Raw genomic sequence first — 19,738 nt, 5'->3', positions numbered from 1 at the left:
AATGCCTTGTTTTCAACACGTTTACACAAGTTAAAATGGTTTCTAACAACGTACTGTGAATACAAGGTACATAGGTTAACAATGACGTCAATGCCGAAGTAAGAGCCCCCGGAGACGAGATGTAGTTGTTTATGCAGCGGGCAGGGGCCGCTAAACGTTGCGCTGACGTAGACTAATGACGGATGCACTAATAGTTGTGTCGCATTCGCCACCGCCACCGCCGCCACCATATATCATGCGAGGGTAATGGTAAGAAAACGGCACTATCACCCTCCGACGTGATAAGGTCAACAATCGTTTGTTTGCCCACTTTGTCACTTTAATATTTTTACGTTGAACGGTCAATTTGTTATTGATTTGTGACGGATTTTTGAAGTTTTTGTGTTTGAGCAGTAGATCTTCGTTTTATGTTATTTTTGTGTATTTTTATAATTACCTTGTAATGTGTTAGAGTAAAGATCACATTATAGTAATTTGTTAGTGAAAGTTCTGACGAATGTTTTATTGTCATTCGAGAACCTTGGCCTAATTTGAGTGACCCTGCCTTTACACAAAAAATTATATTCCTAATTTTCTTCTACAATTAAAACATAATATTAAATGCTTTAAATTCCATGAAAGCTACGAAAAATTACCGGCATGCTCCATAGCTTATCACTATAACTCGATATGGTGTGTGCATATAAAAATATTTAATAAAGTAATTTTATTCTACAAAGAATTAAATACATTATACGACCAGAATTAAAATAATGGTACGCATTAAATAAATGACATTCGTGTCAAAACAAGTCAGCGGTAACATTAGCATTATCATAAAAATGTTATCCAGTGTGCGTGCGACTTAATATTCACTCGCAAATACGAAAAATTTATACTGCGAAAAGTTACATAAAGGGATGGACACACTGTAAAAAATCTATGGTGATTATTAGCAACAGTAAGTAGATATTTTTTTTTAAATTCAGCACATGCAAACGCCTACGCATCGTTCAATAAAAAAAGCACAATGGGTTTTATTTCACAATTTTTTGAACCGAATATAGAATTTTTAAGCATCTCCATCGTTCTTAAGCAGTTTTTATGGTTAGACCGAGGGCCGCGTATGATCGCGCAGGGGAGGGTCGCCTACGAGCGTAGCGCGTCTACGAGCCGTCTCAAGATTAATACATCGTAAAGGCTGTGTTAGTGGTGCAACAATTTGTCTCTATAAATGTTGACTCAGCGCGGTTGTGTTGCGGTCGCTTCGCGCGATTAGCCCCGCTAAATTTATTGTTTAATTTCAAAGCCGTTATTAATAACGTGCGAGATGATTAAACGGATTTCGCGGCTTAGCTTTAAGTCTGTTGCCTTTGATTTATAATGTTCGAGCTAATACGCCGTGTTGAGGCTCTCTTGAGAGTTGGTGTAAACGTCTCAGTATAATACACTTGAAGATACATTGCTAGGTGGCAAAATTAACGAGTCTTCATAGTCATATGTGATGGATTGTTTTTCTCAGTCGATTCACGGCTTACATCGTCTGGGTCCTGTATTTATGTATATACTAAGGTACTTTTATATTTTTGTGATTCGTTATTCGACGTCGTATGATTGAATTGAATGACATTGAACAATTACATTATAATTTAATTGCTCTTAATTAACGTTTTGTATTTAAATAACTAATGCCAATTAATAAATGTTATAAATTCTACAACACATTTACCTATACTCAGGAATAAGACGACGCGACGGTTGTAATTTATTTCATGTTCAAGTGTATCTTTTGGTCTCAACAATATTAATATTCTTTGTGATACATATTTTGATAAAAATGAAATAATTTAAGCGCAAACTCTATAATGTATAGGTAATTCAGTAATTTTCATAGTATGTACGAAGTTTGTCTTATATGTTTGGTCTATAAAGTACATGTTTCTACATCAAGAAGCACATGTGGAGTGTTCAAACTTAGATAATTACTAGCGGGTTAACTCGTGTCCGGAACCGGACAACATACCAGACCGCACCCTCATCTCAAACAATACGCAAAATCAATGCATTATGCGCTTTATTATCATTACTTAAGGTATATTCATATAAACAACTTACTACCTTCTGATTTTGTCAACCAAAGATGATCTAAATGCATTAGCCAAATATGTGCTTCAAGTTTTACGTCGAATTGTTGAGAATGTTTTGTGTTCGACAATAGTTGAGGGTTGCGATACGTGGTTTATGCGTGTAAGATGATGCTTGTTTGAGAACTCGGAAACATGATAAATCAGTTTGCGTCCTCTCTCGAGTTTCGTGTGAGGGTGTGAAACGTTAAACTTGATTGCTTTGAATAAACATTTGGATTGAATATTAATCTACGTGCGTATATTTATTGTATATTGGAATAACGTTGAGCTTTAGTTTGGTATAATATTTTAAAATTTCAGCACTATGATCTTATGATGTTGCTTAGCACAGATTTTTAATAAAAGCATACAACAGTTACTATAATACAGATTGTTAAATTCTACTGACACTTTTAAAATTAATTAAAGTTCATATAAAGAAAGTAATCAATGAATGAAATCAGTACATTATTACCATTATTTATTTTTGGAAAAGTTTTTTGTACTAGGGGTTACAATAACAATTAACACGTAATTTCAACACCGCAACCGGTTCAAATACAACCAGATCATCACATTCATTCAGTCCAAGGATTAGACGAATTAAAAGCGCTGAGCAATGGAGTTTTGTCTCGCTCGCACGACCGCCCACAGCGATGCATCCTTCCCTTTCACCAATCTAATAGGATTACGTACACCGTGGCAGGTAAGTGTCTCTAATTGCTGTAAAAATCGGCGCCGACAATGCAGGACAAAGGCCGGCGCCCAGTGTGCGTCCGCCCTTAGCGAAAGTGATTTATTGATTGGCGCGTTCTTTATGTCGGCTTAGGCGGCGGATTACGCATTGTTTGTTCGTTTATTTGTTTGTTGGAGCGAGCTAGCGGCTCCTGTTTGGGTACTGAAGAGTTTTTATGTCTGGTAGACTGGCAGACGTAACACGAATTGGATTTATAATGTTATAAAAAATAATCATATTTAAGCATAAGAATATACAGTATTGAACAAATTTAAATAAAATACAAATATACACAATACACATCACGCCTGTGTCCGCCAACGGGCTCGGGATTGAAAATCGGGTCCTCAGTGTTGTACCGCGTTAGTACAACTATGCCACCGAGGCACTCAATTTATTTATTGCAAAACATAGGTATATAAATATTTACTTAAAAAAAATCTATTAAGTACTTACTCTACTTTTATAAAATAAATCTAAAATCCGCAATTATTTAGTAGACATAACCCTACAAATTCAACATTTTTACCAAGTAATTAATAGAAATATAAAACGCGATATTTAACCCTGAAACGGCGATATTTGTGTGCGGGTATAAAAGAGCCACAAAAGGGCAGTTGCGCCGTCCGCATTGATTTATGTCCGTCGAATGATACCGGTGAAAGTGTTACCATGTACCGGCGCGTAAATCATATCCGAGTTTGTATTGACAGCCTGTGAATGCCGTTATTATAACTGAGAAATTATTATGTTTGCTACTGGACTGTTTCAAATTTAAATAGAATTATACTTTATTAGTAGGTCGGAGAACTTAATTTACAGTTGGTGAATTGTTTTGAATGTTGGTACATTAGTGGCTGATATACTTAGGCATATGTTAACATTTATTGAAGTTATACTTCTTATGGCGCGTTAGGGAAAAATGATGAGAGTAAATATTTTTATTGTCACGAAAAGTAATTCCACTACACTGCCGTGTTATGCGCAAAAGCGATAAGTCAGGGAAACCTTATTTCGAGATAATTGAAGTTTTGTAAATATAGTTTTATAGTTTTGTATGTAAAAATGAGATAGAGAACTCTTGTAAAAAAAATTTACGAGTTCTAAAAAGTAACGTTATTTAGGTAAGTTCATTGGATGGGTATTTCTTTAAGGTATCTGACGAAATAAAAATCATGGATTTGTTTTTTTGAGATACCGAGATTTTGATATCGATTTTGAGCTTAGCACGGCAGTACAGGTGATGTTAAATGGAGGTTCAAGAGGACTATCGAAGAAACACTATTTTGCTATTAATAATTTTTTTATGACAAAAAAACTAAATCTAAGTTATTAACCGTGTTTTGCTAAAAGTAGCAATTACATATTTTTATTGATCTTAATAACATTTTTTACGTAACTTTAAATAGTTTTTAAGAATATGTAGCAAGTTTTAGTCACATTCTCATTTAAAATAAATTGAGGAAGTAAAGCAAATCGCTGTATTTTTTGTCACATTTTAGTTATGGTTTAAATTAGCCACAAAATTAGATAAGTCGCGTTACGTGTGCTGACCGCATAGAATCCGGACTGCCATGAACGTAACCTAAAATTTATGACCATTTTTCACATAAATCAAAGGGCACCGGCCAAAGAGATTTATTGCTAAATTTGTGGATCTCCATGGTCACTTTCATCATAGACAAAAAACTACCTGACTGTTTCGAGGAGACGAACGATTATAATTGTTCATGCCTAATTTTAAAATTGGAACGATTATGTGTAAGGTAAAATAGATGGCGTTAATAATTAAATTTGTTTTACTTTTAAAACAATAATGAAATCATGTTATGCGTAAAATAGGCAAAAGCTCAGATAGGTATTGCAGATAGATAGATAGAAATTCGAATACTTGTGAAAATGGTTAGATGTTTGTTAAAAGTAAACACAGCTACCGCTATACGGATTTGAATAAAATTTGGTACACGGAGAGACAATGTTGTGGATTAACATATAGTTTTTATTTCGTTAATTTACTTCAATGGAAAATAAATTATTTTTAATTTGATTTTTATGTTGACTGCACTATGAATCGTTAAAGTGATTTAAGTATTTTTGTAATAGGAAAGGCTTTTCGCGTGGCGCTTGCAAGCAACATCTAATTATTCACAAAATGCAGTTAATTCATAGTTTAAAACCTGACCGATAACCAAACGAACAATATGAAATAAAGGTAGGTGCAGAGATAAAGCAGGCGCAAAATGACAACGTTCCCAGCCATCATCATTATATGTAATAGACTCGTATTAGAGTAAATATTTTAGCTGTTTATTTAGAAAACGCAATCGGTGGCACGCGATATTTTTGTGTCTATATATAGTTGTTTTGGATTCTTGGATAAGGCATATTGTTTGCATTCAAATTTAGTATGAAATTGCCTCTAAATTCTATACAATAAGACTTTTCCTATTGTTTCTATTTACTGTTGAGTAGATCTTATAACTTTCGTACAATTATTGTTTCGTACAAATATTCTCACTCCTTGTGAATGTTGACCGCTGCCAGCGTGAGTAGCCAAAGCTTTATTTTTATAGAAACTCAATTCTCGGAGTCTGAAACCATTTGTAACATTTTTGTTTATTTTATTTAAAGCCGCTTCGACTCCTCATCGTTTAAGTATAAAGGATATATTTAAAAAATCTGATTTCCGAAAAGAGCAAAAGAAAATTTCATTTATAATAACTATTTTCAAGAATGTTCCTTCTGAAGTAGCAGTAAAAAGAACACCGAGTCCAGGTGTTTTAATTCAATAAGAATATTCAATAAAATTGTTTTTGAATTTCAATCTAACACGGCAGGGCACAGAGTCTAGCTTCCTATAATATCCGTTAATATTCCGCTGAATAAATCTTTTGTTACAGCTAAAGCAATTTTGATGAACAAAGCATAAATAAAACGAGAACGCGTATCACACGTCAGTCAATCACAATATATTGAACAAATTGAGACAGTGCAAAAATAATACGGCATTGTATTAAAGAGGAATCGGAATGATCGATCGTGTCAGGGCGTTCATTTTAATTTCGATCTCTGGAGATACGGCCGGAGGCGTGGTTCCGCGAACAATTTGTTTCATGTCCCTAATAGGTATCTACCTACAGCTCGTGATAGATTTGTGTAAGTAGATGATATTGCCTTTGTGGGGAGATTCTGATGGGGAACTTAAATTATTTTTTGTATGCATGAGAGTAATGTTTTTGTTGTCTTATATCGTTGTGAAATTTGTATTGATATTTTCTTCACAAAATTATTTCATTAATTTGGTAGTATCATCCACTATATGGTATACTACTCGTCGTAGCTTTCTTGTATTCAGTTATTTCTATCTAGATTAATGATGAGAGTCTATATTATAATTAACAAGATTAATATTTTTCTACCCATCAGATGAGTTGTATAGTAAGTTAATAAATTGTGTAAAAATCTTCTAGTTATATTCCACAGATAGGAGCATTGTCCTCAGGCGTAGGAAGTCCATCACTGAAAATAGACCTTAAATATTAACAGACCTATTCAAAGCGGCTGCATCGCTGGATATACCGGATATAAACACAAAATTAGACGTTAAACCGTCACTTAAGGAATCAGTCAAAGTTGGTAAACCCAATATCGAAGTTTAGCGGGCGGGCACAAAGCGTCTGAGCGAGTTGCATAGACGGTGACGGCGGGCGTGCATCGCTCGATAGCGCTGACAGTGATGGATCACCGGGCCGGTTCACGGCCGGATCCGCAGCCCTGCGTGCGGGGTTGCCATACCAAAAAATACTGGCTCGGGTTTTGAACGCGTATTTTGGATAGTCGGAAATAGACTAGTTTTTTTACTCGGATGAGACCATCTACCATGGAGAAATAAAACGTTGTGCTTTTTGGAAACGCGTGTCTTTGGTCTTGTTAAAAAGTCGATAATAAGTTAAATTATAAGTTCAAGGAATGCTGTGAAAGGCTTAAAGTCTAAAGTAATTTAATTGCAGAGTCAACCACAAACGTGTCTTAACAAACTCAAAACTTCAAAACGCTTCTACATATAAACTTTAATATGAATGTTATTTTTTCTGTATCAAAAATAAAGTTACCCAGTGAAATTGTATTTTGTGAAGAAAAAAATTATATTTGATTCTGACCCAATATTTAAAAGGCGATTTGAAATTTGTTGTTATTTTTACGGCTGACTGTACTTGGTTGCTTATAATTTTATGTTAAATAAACTTGAACATAAATAACGTGTTTTCAATTTATTTTAATAAACAAGTTGTTTTTTTAATGAACAGCGTGTAGGAAACACTGTAATACATTTTAATTCATTCACATTTTTAATAAAGTCGGATGAAAATTCGTGGCAACCCTACCATTATGCGAAATTACATTGAGTGGTGCGATCTTATTTTCTACGAGTAAGTTTGCTTTAAATAATAATTACGTTAATTTCATTTGAACACAGGGTACGAACGAGCAGAAAATAGTAAGTATAACGATCGTAAATTAGATCTGGAATAATTAAATGTTAGCGTCCTTTTTGTCTAAAGCTCTCTGAGTTTTAATCAAGTTTATAAATAATAGACGAATTCGATTTAATAACATTCAATTCCATTTTCAAATATCTTGATTTTTATTATATTATCATACTTTTAATATGTCCACATTGCTTCTATATTTAAAAAGAAACCGTGGTTTGCGTCAGTTCTTTATTTTTTGCAATTTAAAACAAGTTATAAATAGCATTAGACGAAAACGATTTAATAACATTCGATTCCATTTTCAAATATCTTGATTTTTACTATTACATAGTTTTAATATTCATCTATAACATTGCTTCTAAATTTAAAAAATAACCGTGGCTCGTGTCAGTTATTTATCCTTTGGAAATTAAAACAAGTTCGCTATAATTATTTTCATTTCAAAATTGTTTACGAGTAAACATAGGCTCAGCTAATCGTACTTAAACCCGGCAGCGTGTTCGTCGGCCACTCAAAACATGGTGTTAACGCGCGTTTTGTCGGCGCGGACCCCCGCGGCGCCCGGCGGGAGGTCGCTCCCGTTCGACAACAGCGTTAATCGTCTTCAAATATATTATGAACATATTCTATGACACGCTTGGACACTGAGCAAAATAGTTTTCGGCCAGGAAAAGGAACGTAATTGCATCTTTATTGGATGTGGTTACCAGCAACCAGTATCTCAAGGTAAAGAGGGCAGGAAAGTTTGGTACATATTTTATGTTATAAGATTGATCTTACTTTTATGTGTGGTAGAGTTACTGGAAAAGTACATACAGAGGTACATAGACAGAGTTAATATCATCATAAAAAACGGAGATTAATAATCTTAAACTAATGCCATAGTTATAAATGATAGTAGAGATACAACAGAAAAGAAATCCTATAACATCGTTTTGCCCTCCGTTTGGTTCGTAACTAACAAAAGAACCAGTTTCACCATGTCGGTACAAAAAACAAAACAGAACTTAGCTCACTGAATTGCTACTGGAAACTTTACATCAAAATCATGTCAGTTAATTTTATGCGATTTGATTTCAATTATAGCGACCGAGATTCCCAAGGAGTCGCTACAGGCGAAGCTGTAATTTGTATCTCGTCCACGGATGACGTATCGACACACCAGGTGAGGTCGCGTTCCCACAAGCGCGGTCGACGGATGATGATCGATCATCGCGCGCGCTCATTGTTCTCCAACGATCACCGCTTTGTCCCGGCGACAAATTTGGGGTCATTTCCTTTTTTATACAATTCCAAAGCAATATTTGATTGTGCAAAAAACTATCTTTGAAGTTGCATAGATAAAATAATGAATGGCCGTACTTCTTTGCGTTTACCAGCGATACTTGTCAGCATATAAAAATGGCGCTCTAAAATGTTCTCACTTATAATTTGTGGTTACAGTGCATGTCGAGTCCGTTCCGTTACACGCCATGTTGGCGGCGGGTCGGTGGCTCGGATAATGCCTGCACCACGAGCGCGGCCACACCGCTCCGCCGCCGCTCCACCGCGCCGCACCACTCCCACACCGGCGCGTCTCTACTTACACAGTACAGACACAAAACGTCGTCGCCGCATACAATTCAATATATTTCGTAGTAATTTGATGTTCATTAAAGTAACTCTGGGACCGTGAACCAGAACACAATGGTTGAATGGCCATTTGTTGTGGCCGTTGAAAGGCACAATAATAATTCCGAAGTAGTTACTCACGCCGCAGTTAGACGCACTTACAAACGAAAATGTCGGACCTCTTTGTGATTGCGGAGCCATTTTCTTTTTAGTGACCTCGATGACGTGGTCTGATAAGTGCTTGACTTGTCGTTTCTAACGTTGAATACAGTCTTGCTTGTTGAAAAATCACCGAATACTAAATAATAAGCAAATTACACTCACCTTGTTGACTGCTCTTTCTTGTTGTTTTTTTCTCTTTCATCCAAGGGTACTCAGGTACGTTGAGGCCGCCTCCAGGCGAGGGCAGGTCGGGCGCGTATCCAGGGGGCGTGTGTTGGGGACTGAGTTCTCCTCCTCCCAGTTGGGGTAAGGCAGTCATGAACTCTGCCATAGAGGGCTGGCTGTTGATGAAGCCGGTCTCCGTGCAGGTCTCGAGCATGGGATGCGGCGCGCCGGCAGCCGTGACAGCTGCCAACCAGAAGCCGTTGCCACCATGCTCCATGCGCGGATGCTCCTGTCCAGGTGCTGGTCCCATTGGCGGTGTGTTCCTGGTCTTCACCGCGAAGTCCTCTTCCATTTCATCGCGCACCCCCATGCCAATTCTCGTCGGCTGCTTCCCTCTGATGGCGGGAAACTCTTCGCATTTTATCTTTCTAACTAGTGGGTTAGTGTCTAGCGGCAGGGCGGCTGTGTTACATATCTCTTGCATAGCTGCCTGTGTGCGCCAACACTCTCCAATCTTGATTATACATGTGCAGAATTGGTTTCCCTTTTTGCGACATACGTGAACATTTTCATCTGTTCAATTTGTTCATTTGGTGTAACGGTATTTTGTGATTGCAGCGCTGGTTACATTCGTATGCGCCATGATACCTGGAAATAATGAAAGCCAGTTAATAATACGCTTCATGTGTATTGCAGTGGTTTAAAAAATATGTATTTCTGTTTTGTACGAATGTACGAATGCAGACGTACGTATTATCATTAACATTGTAATGGGAATGTCTGAGTACTAAATGTTATTCATTATTAAATAGTGGCATATTTAAGTATTGATTTCTGAAGAAGGTTTTTATATATGAACCATATATGAAAATTTTATATATGAATAAAAATGAATTAAATATGAACAAGACACACGTATGGTATTTCCGATTAACAATAAACACCAATGTACGAAGATACGACCAGTTTAAGTTTAAAAATATTGTTTGTGCTACAAAGCCATTTTAAGGCTCAAACACAGGAAGCTATTGGAATAAAAATGATGTCCATGTTTAATTACGGGGGTTCGCAAAGCAATTCGTCGTACGTCGCTGAAGGCCGAAGCACTGTCTAATCGTCAACAATTTAGCTCCAAATTGAGAGGCGCCAAATTAAACGTTACAGGAGGAGTTCTGTGGTTATTTCGTAATTATTCGCGACCGTTCGACATTACCGCGGTTGGCGTCGAATAATTTGTGCCGTGATGAACCCCGGTTTAATGAACACCGAATTGTTTATTGTAATTTTGTGTACTGCACGTACGATGAAGATATTAAAAATGGTAATGAACACCAAATTATGTTTTTTCATGGACAGTCTTGATGACCTGTATTAAATAAATTCAAGGTTCAAAGCTTTGATGGAGTTAATAAGGATTTGTATTTTGTGGGATTTTTTTTCCAACATTTTATAGATCGTCAAATACCGCGATAGGAATATTGGTTCGTTATTTTAAAATAGCAATATTTGATGTAATAAAGATCACATTTGAATCGTCAAAAGAATCGTTACAATTCCAATTGTTTTAGTCACTAACTGCCGAAATTAGATGTGTACCATGGGGTCTCGATATAATATACTGTATAATATTATTGGTATAATGAATAGAAGTAATACTTTAAATATACTTAGATAGGTTTTCTTTTCAAATTCAACCACATAACATCAATGTAATAATACACAATGTAATAATACGTGTATCGTAATAATGTACCTACTTCCTATATTTGCAAAGTAAATTGATTAATTAAATTATTATTCACTAGAAAACGAATATATAAGCATGTAAATATACTGTTACATTTTAATAATAAACTGTAATACTTGTATAGAACTGGTAAGGTAGGCCTAGACGCCGACAAAAAGGCAAGCTCATCGTAGAGTTGCAAAAATGCCGAATAATTTACCCAGGTAACTTACGGCCTATCACTAACTAAATTGCCGTAATTACCTGGCCACTCGTCTGGCTAGAATCTTGTCTAGTGAATGATTTACAAGCTTCTTTACAGTTAACATTCGCCCTACCAAGTATATGCGGACGTGTGACGCCATTTTCATTGCCCGCAACTGGTGGACATAGAGCGTCCCCAGTCAAACTGATGTAAACTCGAAAATGTACGCGATACCCTGTATCGTATGGCACGTTTTTCTACGCCGACTGTATGTCAATTAAAATTCAAACCACGTTCGAAATACGATTTTTTCCACTGGAATTTGCGGCGCGCCCGGGAGAAATGGCGGGAACGCGCCTTTTTGTTTTATTTTATTTTTTTTTGAAAATGGAACGGCTGGCGGTTAAACCTATTTTAATGCGTATGGGTTGTCTGTGTTTTGAATTAAAATTTTCTGTGTTGCCAGAGTAATGTGTGCGGACGGAGGATAAAATGTAATTTCCTTTTAAAGATTGCTACTCCTACTACGTGCATAGGAAATTGTAAGTGCGGTGAGTACTTTCTTTATGGTATTGTTGTAGACTATAATGTTTCTCCAAATTCTTTGTGTGAAAGTAACTTTCTTTTATTCGTTTTCTAAGGAAAAATAATAACCATGTCTACAGTAATTGTTAAACTTTTAAATGGTTTCTTTATGCTTACTTTACAATAATATGGATAGTTTTTTGACTACGTAATGATTTTGTTAACATCTTTTCTCTGATATATTCATGCTGAAAAAAGTTCTATGCGAAGCGACTAAGATTTTATCGTACGAAAATTATTTAAAAGTGCCAAAAAACGTTAAGAGATTTTGTAAATTTTGTTGGTCGTGAGATTAAGCTGACCTTTTTTCGCTGTATTTACAAGGGTTAGTAACAGCATGCGCAGAACGGAAGTAAGTAACAATAACATATTTTTCCCCATTATGATTACACGCCCAGTAAAATATAGATACCTATAAAAAAATATATAATAATAAAAAATACTTCTTATATTATTGTTTGATAATATAAAGAAATATAAAATCGAACATTATTGACCTACACCTATCCCTGACTGTAACAATCGTGCCATCTGCTTTTCATACCTGTTTTCCCGGTGTTCCCGTATACACTCTAAAGCAGTTTATTCGATTCTAGTGAAATTTCAAATCCCTCCCTTTACATCTCAGCAGGGTTCCGCAGGTTTTACGCCGCGTTTCACTTTTCTGTCGCTCCCCCAGGGGAGTAAGCTCTTAAAAACGCATAAACCGTGCGCGTAGCCTACTTATGAATTTGTTTATGGCCCCTCTTTAGACATCAACTGTGAAATCTTGAAGCATAGGTAATAACGATATTCCTAATTTAAAGTTGTAAATTTTTATTTATATGAATAGGCGGATTGAGCAGTAAATTGTTTCAAATCAGCTTGTTGTGGTGTTTTTAAATATTAAAGTATTGACAATCAAACTGTTTGGAGATTAGTCGTGAATATAAAGAAAAAAGTTATTTTCCAATATTTCTTTATTAATAAGATAAAAGTCCCGCTTTATTTGTTCCCGGGATGAAATAGAGCCTATATTGTAAGTAAGACCTCTAGCAATATCTAAACCGATGAAAACAGCATTAAATTCCAGTAGTTTTTGCGTGATGCGTGTACAAACATACAGTTAGACAAAAATTCTAAAAACTTATGTTTAGGCTTCTGTGCTCTATAATGTTTCTTCATTATCTATAATGTACAGACATTGACCTGCTATCATTTTATTATTTGTATTTAAATTAATTTTAAGAATTAGACCAACACAATTTATATATTATAATAGATATTGAAAAGCTGTAAAAAACGGCAATATATCACTTAAAAAGGTTTCTATAGCGGCTTGAGAGTTACACTTTTTCAAACAATCTCTGGAATTCTAAACTCGATTCATATTATGTAGAACTGTGAACCAAACAAAAACATAATCTTGGACTTATACGTACTGAACATGATAATTAATATCCCTTAAACACTGTTCTTACCAAGTACGTATTACCATCAATTTCGTTATTCAAGCATATATAGTAAATAACATCTGCGTGTTGGGTCGGCCGTGGCCCAAACTAGTGGTTAGGGCACAATTTGCCGGCCGTAACGATTTCCTCTTCGGGGAATCGAATGGCGTGAGCTCGGATGACGCCCACCGACACACACACACGTTTGACAACTGCATGGCTGTATGTTTTGTGCCTTGGTGTATACTTTGCGGTCGGTCCACATCGGTTTATGTATATTGATATATACATGCGTTATTAATGTATTACCTATGCTACGATTATTTTTATTTGTTTAGTTTTCATATTGATTTCTTATGTTTACGCGAATTAAAAAGCAAGTTAGACAGCAAAGAAGATTAGTACGTAGTAAAAATTGAAAATGTTGTATATTTGTAAAATGTAGGTAGATTTTGTAACTTTGACTTTACGGACGAATAACACCTCAGTCCCCCCGTGACCATGAAGGCTGCAAAGTCTTCGAAATGTCGGGAAAAACTAAAATATTAAAACCGCGATAAATCCGAAAAATAGTTTTAGTTTTCATATATTGTGTTGCATGGTAATTATTATTTTAATTATATAACATTTTTGTCGAACATTTATGCAGACTGAAAAAGAGGGAGATTAAATATTACCGAAACAATATAATTTTGTACGTTTATTTCTATTATCTACAAATTCCTGAAAACAATATCCAGCAATTTAAGCATCATCATTCAAACATTTAAGAAAATTAGTCACCACATTCGTCTGGTACAATCAACTTTGGCAACGTTTCGGAATGTCATCCACGGTCCAAAGAGCGGAACTCCGTCATCGAGCCTGCAAGTTGATAGAATCACTGTGATCTTCGCTTAATACGTATTCTCACGCGATGCTGCGTCGCACGCAGGGTCATTGGTCATGCGAGGCACAGTTTAACGTACATTTTCGCGCCAACTACACTTTATTTTTTTAGATTCATATATGTCGCCAGTTTGTAAATGTGTCGCTATAATATTTGTTACTGGCTGGAATTATGCAAGTAAAATATGTTTATCTGCAACGGCATGACTTCAAGGTTACTGCGGTTGTTCTGGTTCCGTGAAGGTTTTAATTGCAGGATATTACATAGTCTCTGTAGCTAATTAGTTTTCAGTCATAATATGGCGCTTTCTGTAACCTCATACTAATATTGCACCTTAAGATGTCGTGTAAGACTATATTTCACTTCCATTCCGAGGCATTATAATGAAATTTTATAATATATCTTCGTCATAAATAAGTTTAAATTTATTTTTATGATTTTAAACTATTTAGCACATCAATAAGATTATATTATTCAACGCATACGAGCCAATACGGGTGTTTTGAACTTTTAACAAGCTTTTAAAGACAAACTTGAGGGTTTATATATCCTATAGGCTATAACTTACAATCTAATGTGCTTGTTCAATAAGTGCGTAGTTTGTTAGGGCTTTGCTTGACAGCCTGCAATGTGCTGATGAGCATCGCTCGGATCTTGAACATCTTATAGTATTGACATTTTAATATTATTGACTAACAAGACCAACATGTCGTATACTTTTATACATATTATATTTATTTAAATCTCTCGAGCATTGTATTATAATAGCATGTTTTTCGCTACTTATACAAATGCTGTATTTATGTTTCGAAGATTTTTGTTTTAGGAAAATTGTTTGGTTACCTATTTTTTATGAAGTAGAAAAACTTTTATTAAACAATTTATTGTAAGAGTATATTTATTGATAGAGTAACGTACAGGCAAGCGAAATGTCGGTCGCCCGCCTGTAAGGTGGACGGACGATTAGGGTCGTAGGAAGTCGCTGGATGCAGGCCGCTTCCAACAAGTCCACGTGGAGATCCTTGGGGGCGGCCTATGTTCAGCCAGTGGACTTCCTGTGGCTGAGATGTATGAAAATTTCTAATTCACGCCTTTATTACCAGCCGAAATTTTTCATTACCCTATTTTGTTCTACATCACTAGATTTACTTTTTGGTTACAATCAGTGTTTTATAAAACAATATTGAAGTGAATTGCAATGATTAAAGGCATCTGCAAAATGCATTGATTTATTATTTCGACTATGCCAAATTGCTCTAAGTTGGAAAATATTTAAAAAATTTGTACTTTTAGCTCAATTGCAATTTTTCTTAATAATCTGATGTTAGTTTTAGTAAATTACAAAAAATACTATTGGGACTAGTTTTTTTCTTGCGCTTGGTTCATTATTGATATTGATAATATTATCTATGGTCTATTCATTAAAATATGTTTACTATGCGGGACTCTTTTTTCCACTGACTGTTTTAAGTCTCATTTCTTCAAGTGTGTACTTGATAGTATGTTATTAATAAATAATTAAAAAAACAAGATGATAATATAAATTATGTAGAAATGTATGTGTTCCTGATTTGGTTCCCTAAGATACAGTCCACTGTCTAGTTTGGGACCCTCTGCCAATAGTTCTACTGTTTGATTTAGTTATAAGCGCTAATGTTATTTACAATAATGTAAATACTTATGTGTACCTATGTTTCTCTTTCGTCTTATATTCTGTTTGTACAAAAATAAAATATTTTTTTTATTAATTGAGCCTCGGCCTTAGGAGGTTGATTTTTCATATGCATTGATGTTTTTTATTGGGTTTATGATGGCCCCAAATGTAAAGTTGGTGCTCTAAATGCGTCTCTGTCTACCTTTTAGAAATTAGACGCGTGTGTGAGTATAAAAATGTAAAATAACCTGTTCGAATTAAAGGGAAAATCAAATGAGCTTTAATCAATTTTAGGAATGTATATCGATTTCTTGCTTCATTCGATTTATTAAATTTATTATAAGTTTTTTTCGTGATGCACATCGATTAAGGTTCAACCAACACACATTGTTCATAATTGTTTAGAAACCGAATACCAAGCGCTAACAGTAGTGTAGTGCAAAAAATAAGCAAATCATATTGGTAAAATAAACGGGTTCTAAGTAGGTATTGAAACAAAAAACCAGTTGCAAACAGAAGCCTTATTATAATATATGACGTTGTTAGTTTAACACCGACACAAATTGCAGTTTAATTAGAAATGTGTGTTTAAAATATTTTGTTATATGTCTTATATTAATGCATTCTACGCAGCTACGTCACTTCTTTTATCTATACTATTATATACAGCTGAAGAGTTTGTTTGTTTGTTTGAACGCGCTAATCTCAGGAACTACCGGTCCAAACTGAAAAATTCTTTTTGCGTTGGATAGCCCTTTGTTCGTGGAGTGCTATAGGCTATATATCATCACGCTATACCCAATAGGAGCGGAGCAGTAATAGCTAATCTCAGGAACTACCGGTCCAAACTGAAAAATTCTTTTTGCGTTGGATAGTCCTTTGTTCGTGGAGTGCTATAGGCTATATATCATCACGCTATACCCAATAGGAGCGGAGCAGTAATAGCTAATCTCAGGAACTACCGGTCCAAACTGAAAAATTCTTTTTGTGTTGGATAGCCCATTGTTCGTGGAGTGCTATAGGCTACATATCATCACGCTATACCTAATAGGAGCGGAGCAGTAATGGCTAATCTCAGGAACTACCGGTCCAAACTGAAAAATTATTTTGGCGATGGATAGCCCGTTCGTTGTAGAGTGCTCTAAGTAATATATCATCACGCTATAACCAATATAAGCGGAGCAGTAATGGCTAATCTTAGGAACCACCAGTATGAACTGAAAAATCGTTTTGTGTCGGATAGCCCTTTATTTGTGGAGTGCTATGGGCTATATATCATCACGCTATGACCAATAGGAGCGGAGCAGTAATGAAACATGTTGCAAAAACGGGGACAATTTATTAGTGTTGAGAGGTTCCGTTGCGTGCGCTGCGTAAACGGTTAAAGTTATGCAACAATGATGTATGACGGGATTATTCCTCTTAAAAAGTTCTAAAAATATTATTATAAAACAAAGTCCCCCACTGCATCCGTCTGCCTGAACGTGTTAAACTCAAAAACTACCCAACGCATTAAAATGAAATATGGTATGAAGACAGTTTGAGACCCTGGGAAGAACATAGGCTCCCGGGAAACTACTACTTTTATAACGGAAAACTTTAGCCTGAAAAACTTTATAACGCGGGCGGAGCCGCGGGCAAAAGCTAGTTTTATTATAAAATTATAGCGTTATAAAATCAAGTAAAATAAATTCATAATTTGAATTAGGTGTGTGAACTTTTTAGTTTAACCATTGTAGGTAATATGTTCATAATGACATATACTCCTCAAGAGCGGTTGCCATAAATATCAATAATGCTATTTGGAATATAGTTTAGAGTTTTTATACGAAGATAAGCGCTATAATAATAATAATAATAATATCAGCTATGTATTATATACTTGCCCACTGCTGAGCACGGGCCTCCTCTACTACTGAAAGGGATTAGGCCTTAGTCCACCACGCTGGCCTAGTGCGGATTGGTAGACTTCACACACCTTCAAAATTCCTATAGAGAACTACTCAGATGTGCAGGTTTCCTCACGATGTTTTCCTTCACCGTTACAGCGAACGATAAATTCACAAAGAATACACACATGATAGATAAGCGCTATGCTTGTTCATAAATATAATTATAAACACCATTCTTCAGATTCGATTACAAAATTCTACATAGAAATTAATTGCACTTATCACTGCAAAACATTTAATTATAAATTTAGTAGTCAGTATATACATTGGCCACAGTGAAGTAAAAATTGGCACTCTCATGCGTGGTGGCAGAAATATATGAAATAACCTATCCAGAATTATTGGTTTTAAACCATTTTTGAAAAACGTACTTGTAATGAATAACGTATAAAGTATTTATGGTTTTAAATGGACCAGTTTTATACAAATAATTTATCGAATCAAACATAGATTAAAGTCAAAGGTAGTGTGAGCGAAGAAAGCCCGGTTACTAAAAGGCCCGCCATCAATGTTTTTCGTACTTTCTGTGTTTTAGTGTAAACACAATAATACTATGATTTTTCTTTATTAAATGTTTTAATATGTTTTGATATACTTATACTATAAAACAATATTATGAAGATTTTAAAATTAGGTGGTCCTTAAAGGTTCCTTTACCTTACAAAATATATAGTTAAAAGTTCTATAAGATTTTAGAATCACAAAATAATATCAAGGTATTTTTTACTTGAGAATCTTAATACAAATTAATGTAAGAGATAAAGTAATCATTTGGGCTCGGTCAGTATGCAGAGAGAGCTCTAGGCATAAAAGAGAGATTTGATAATTTTAGTTTACACGTATAGGAAAAACTGTAATCAATCTGAAGTGAAACCGTGCGCCCACTAAAAAGTTGCGATGGACTTCATTAGAAATTTACCTATTTTCTATACGTTGACTTTCTATTTTCAATGGAGCTACAGTTGATAGGGGTTTGTCATTATTTCTTTTATACGTGTAATTATGTAGAGTTAACCACTCTACATTTTTTGTAGTAGATATTTGACGTGGAAACAGCTTTTTAATTGATAGGGAAATATGTATATTATTTAGGTATGTATTTATATTGTATACATAATGTGTAGGTAGAATATAAATTTTTATGTGCTTGAAATGGCTCGTCCTCTATCATAAAATGGGACGTACATGTACGCTCAAATATACACTTAAAAATAACATTTTTGGTATAAAGATCTGATCTTACTTCATGTTATACACCTAAATAGTAATTATTTAGGATTTTAACCAGATTTTTAATAATCCTAGCTAAAATAAATAATTACAATTGCACGAATATATAAAAAATAATCTGTTCGTCTCGTGACCATGAAGGATGCAAAGCCTTCGATAAAATTAAATATAAAAAACGCGTAAAATCTGTGTAGCAATTTTATTACAATGTTAAACATTCGCGTAAATATAAGGAATCATTATCATCATTCAACATCAGAAGACGATGTAATTGACTATTTTCTATCTAATCAATTGCCTTGGTGTGCTATGGTCTTCCTCTTGTGTTATGCGTAGAGTTCTCTATTAAAGGAGTAAATCATTTAGTTTCTAGGCACTGGAATTTAACCTTCTCAGAGAGCGAATTTTGGAAAATCTCTTCGGAGTATTTAATTGTCTAAGAAATTTGTGTATAAAATTTAAAGCTTCTTGAATCTTTGCTCGGATAGCGATCACCGTACAAAAGGGAAGTAGCCCTCGTAAGTGTGTTGCATTTCGGGATCATCAGTTGTAGTGGAGTCACTTTGTAGTGCAATAGAAAAAAATAAAGAATCAGAGTTAAACATTATATTAAGCCTACTTTCCAAATACAACACACATTCTAAGACAATATATCCCATTTTAAAATAGAGTATCAATAAATTTTACAAGCCAAGCGCGAGCAGTTGTGACAAAGTGCGTGTAGCGGAAAGTATACGTCATAATTCAGCTCGTAAACGTCTGGGGTACATCACCGCGGATTCCTGATGGATG

General features: G+C 35.1%; 1 protein-coding gene across 1 annotated transcript in view; it reads right to left on the bottom strand.

The window, feature by feature from the left end:
* The window catches only part of LOC115445594 (homeotic protein proboscipedia), a 42,393-nt gene extending 32,470 nt beyond the window's left edge, over window positions 1-9,923 (bottom strand). Inside the window, exon 1 of the mRNA XM_037444988.1 lies at window positions 9,270-9,923. Coding sequence (XP_037300885.1) covers window positions 9,270-9,756 — 487 coding nt within the window. The 5' untranslated portion in view covers window positions 9,757-9,923. The remainder of the gene's footprint in view (window positions 1-9,269) is intronic.
* Window positions 9,924-19,738: the final 9,815 nt, after the last annotated feature.

This window comes from Manduca sexta, unplaced genomic scaffold (assembly GCF_014839805.1).
Source record: "Manduca sexta isolate Smith_Timp_Sample1 unplaced genomic scaffold, JHU_Msex_v1.0 HiC_scaffold_1041, whole genome shotgun sequence".
Taxonomy (NCBI): Eukaryota; Metazoa; Arthropoda; class Insecta; order Lepidoptera; family Sphingidae; genus Manduca; species Manduca sexta.
This window is presented reverse-complemented; position numbering and strand designations above follow the sequence as displayed.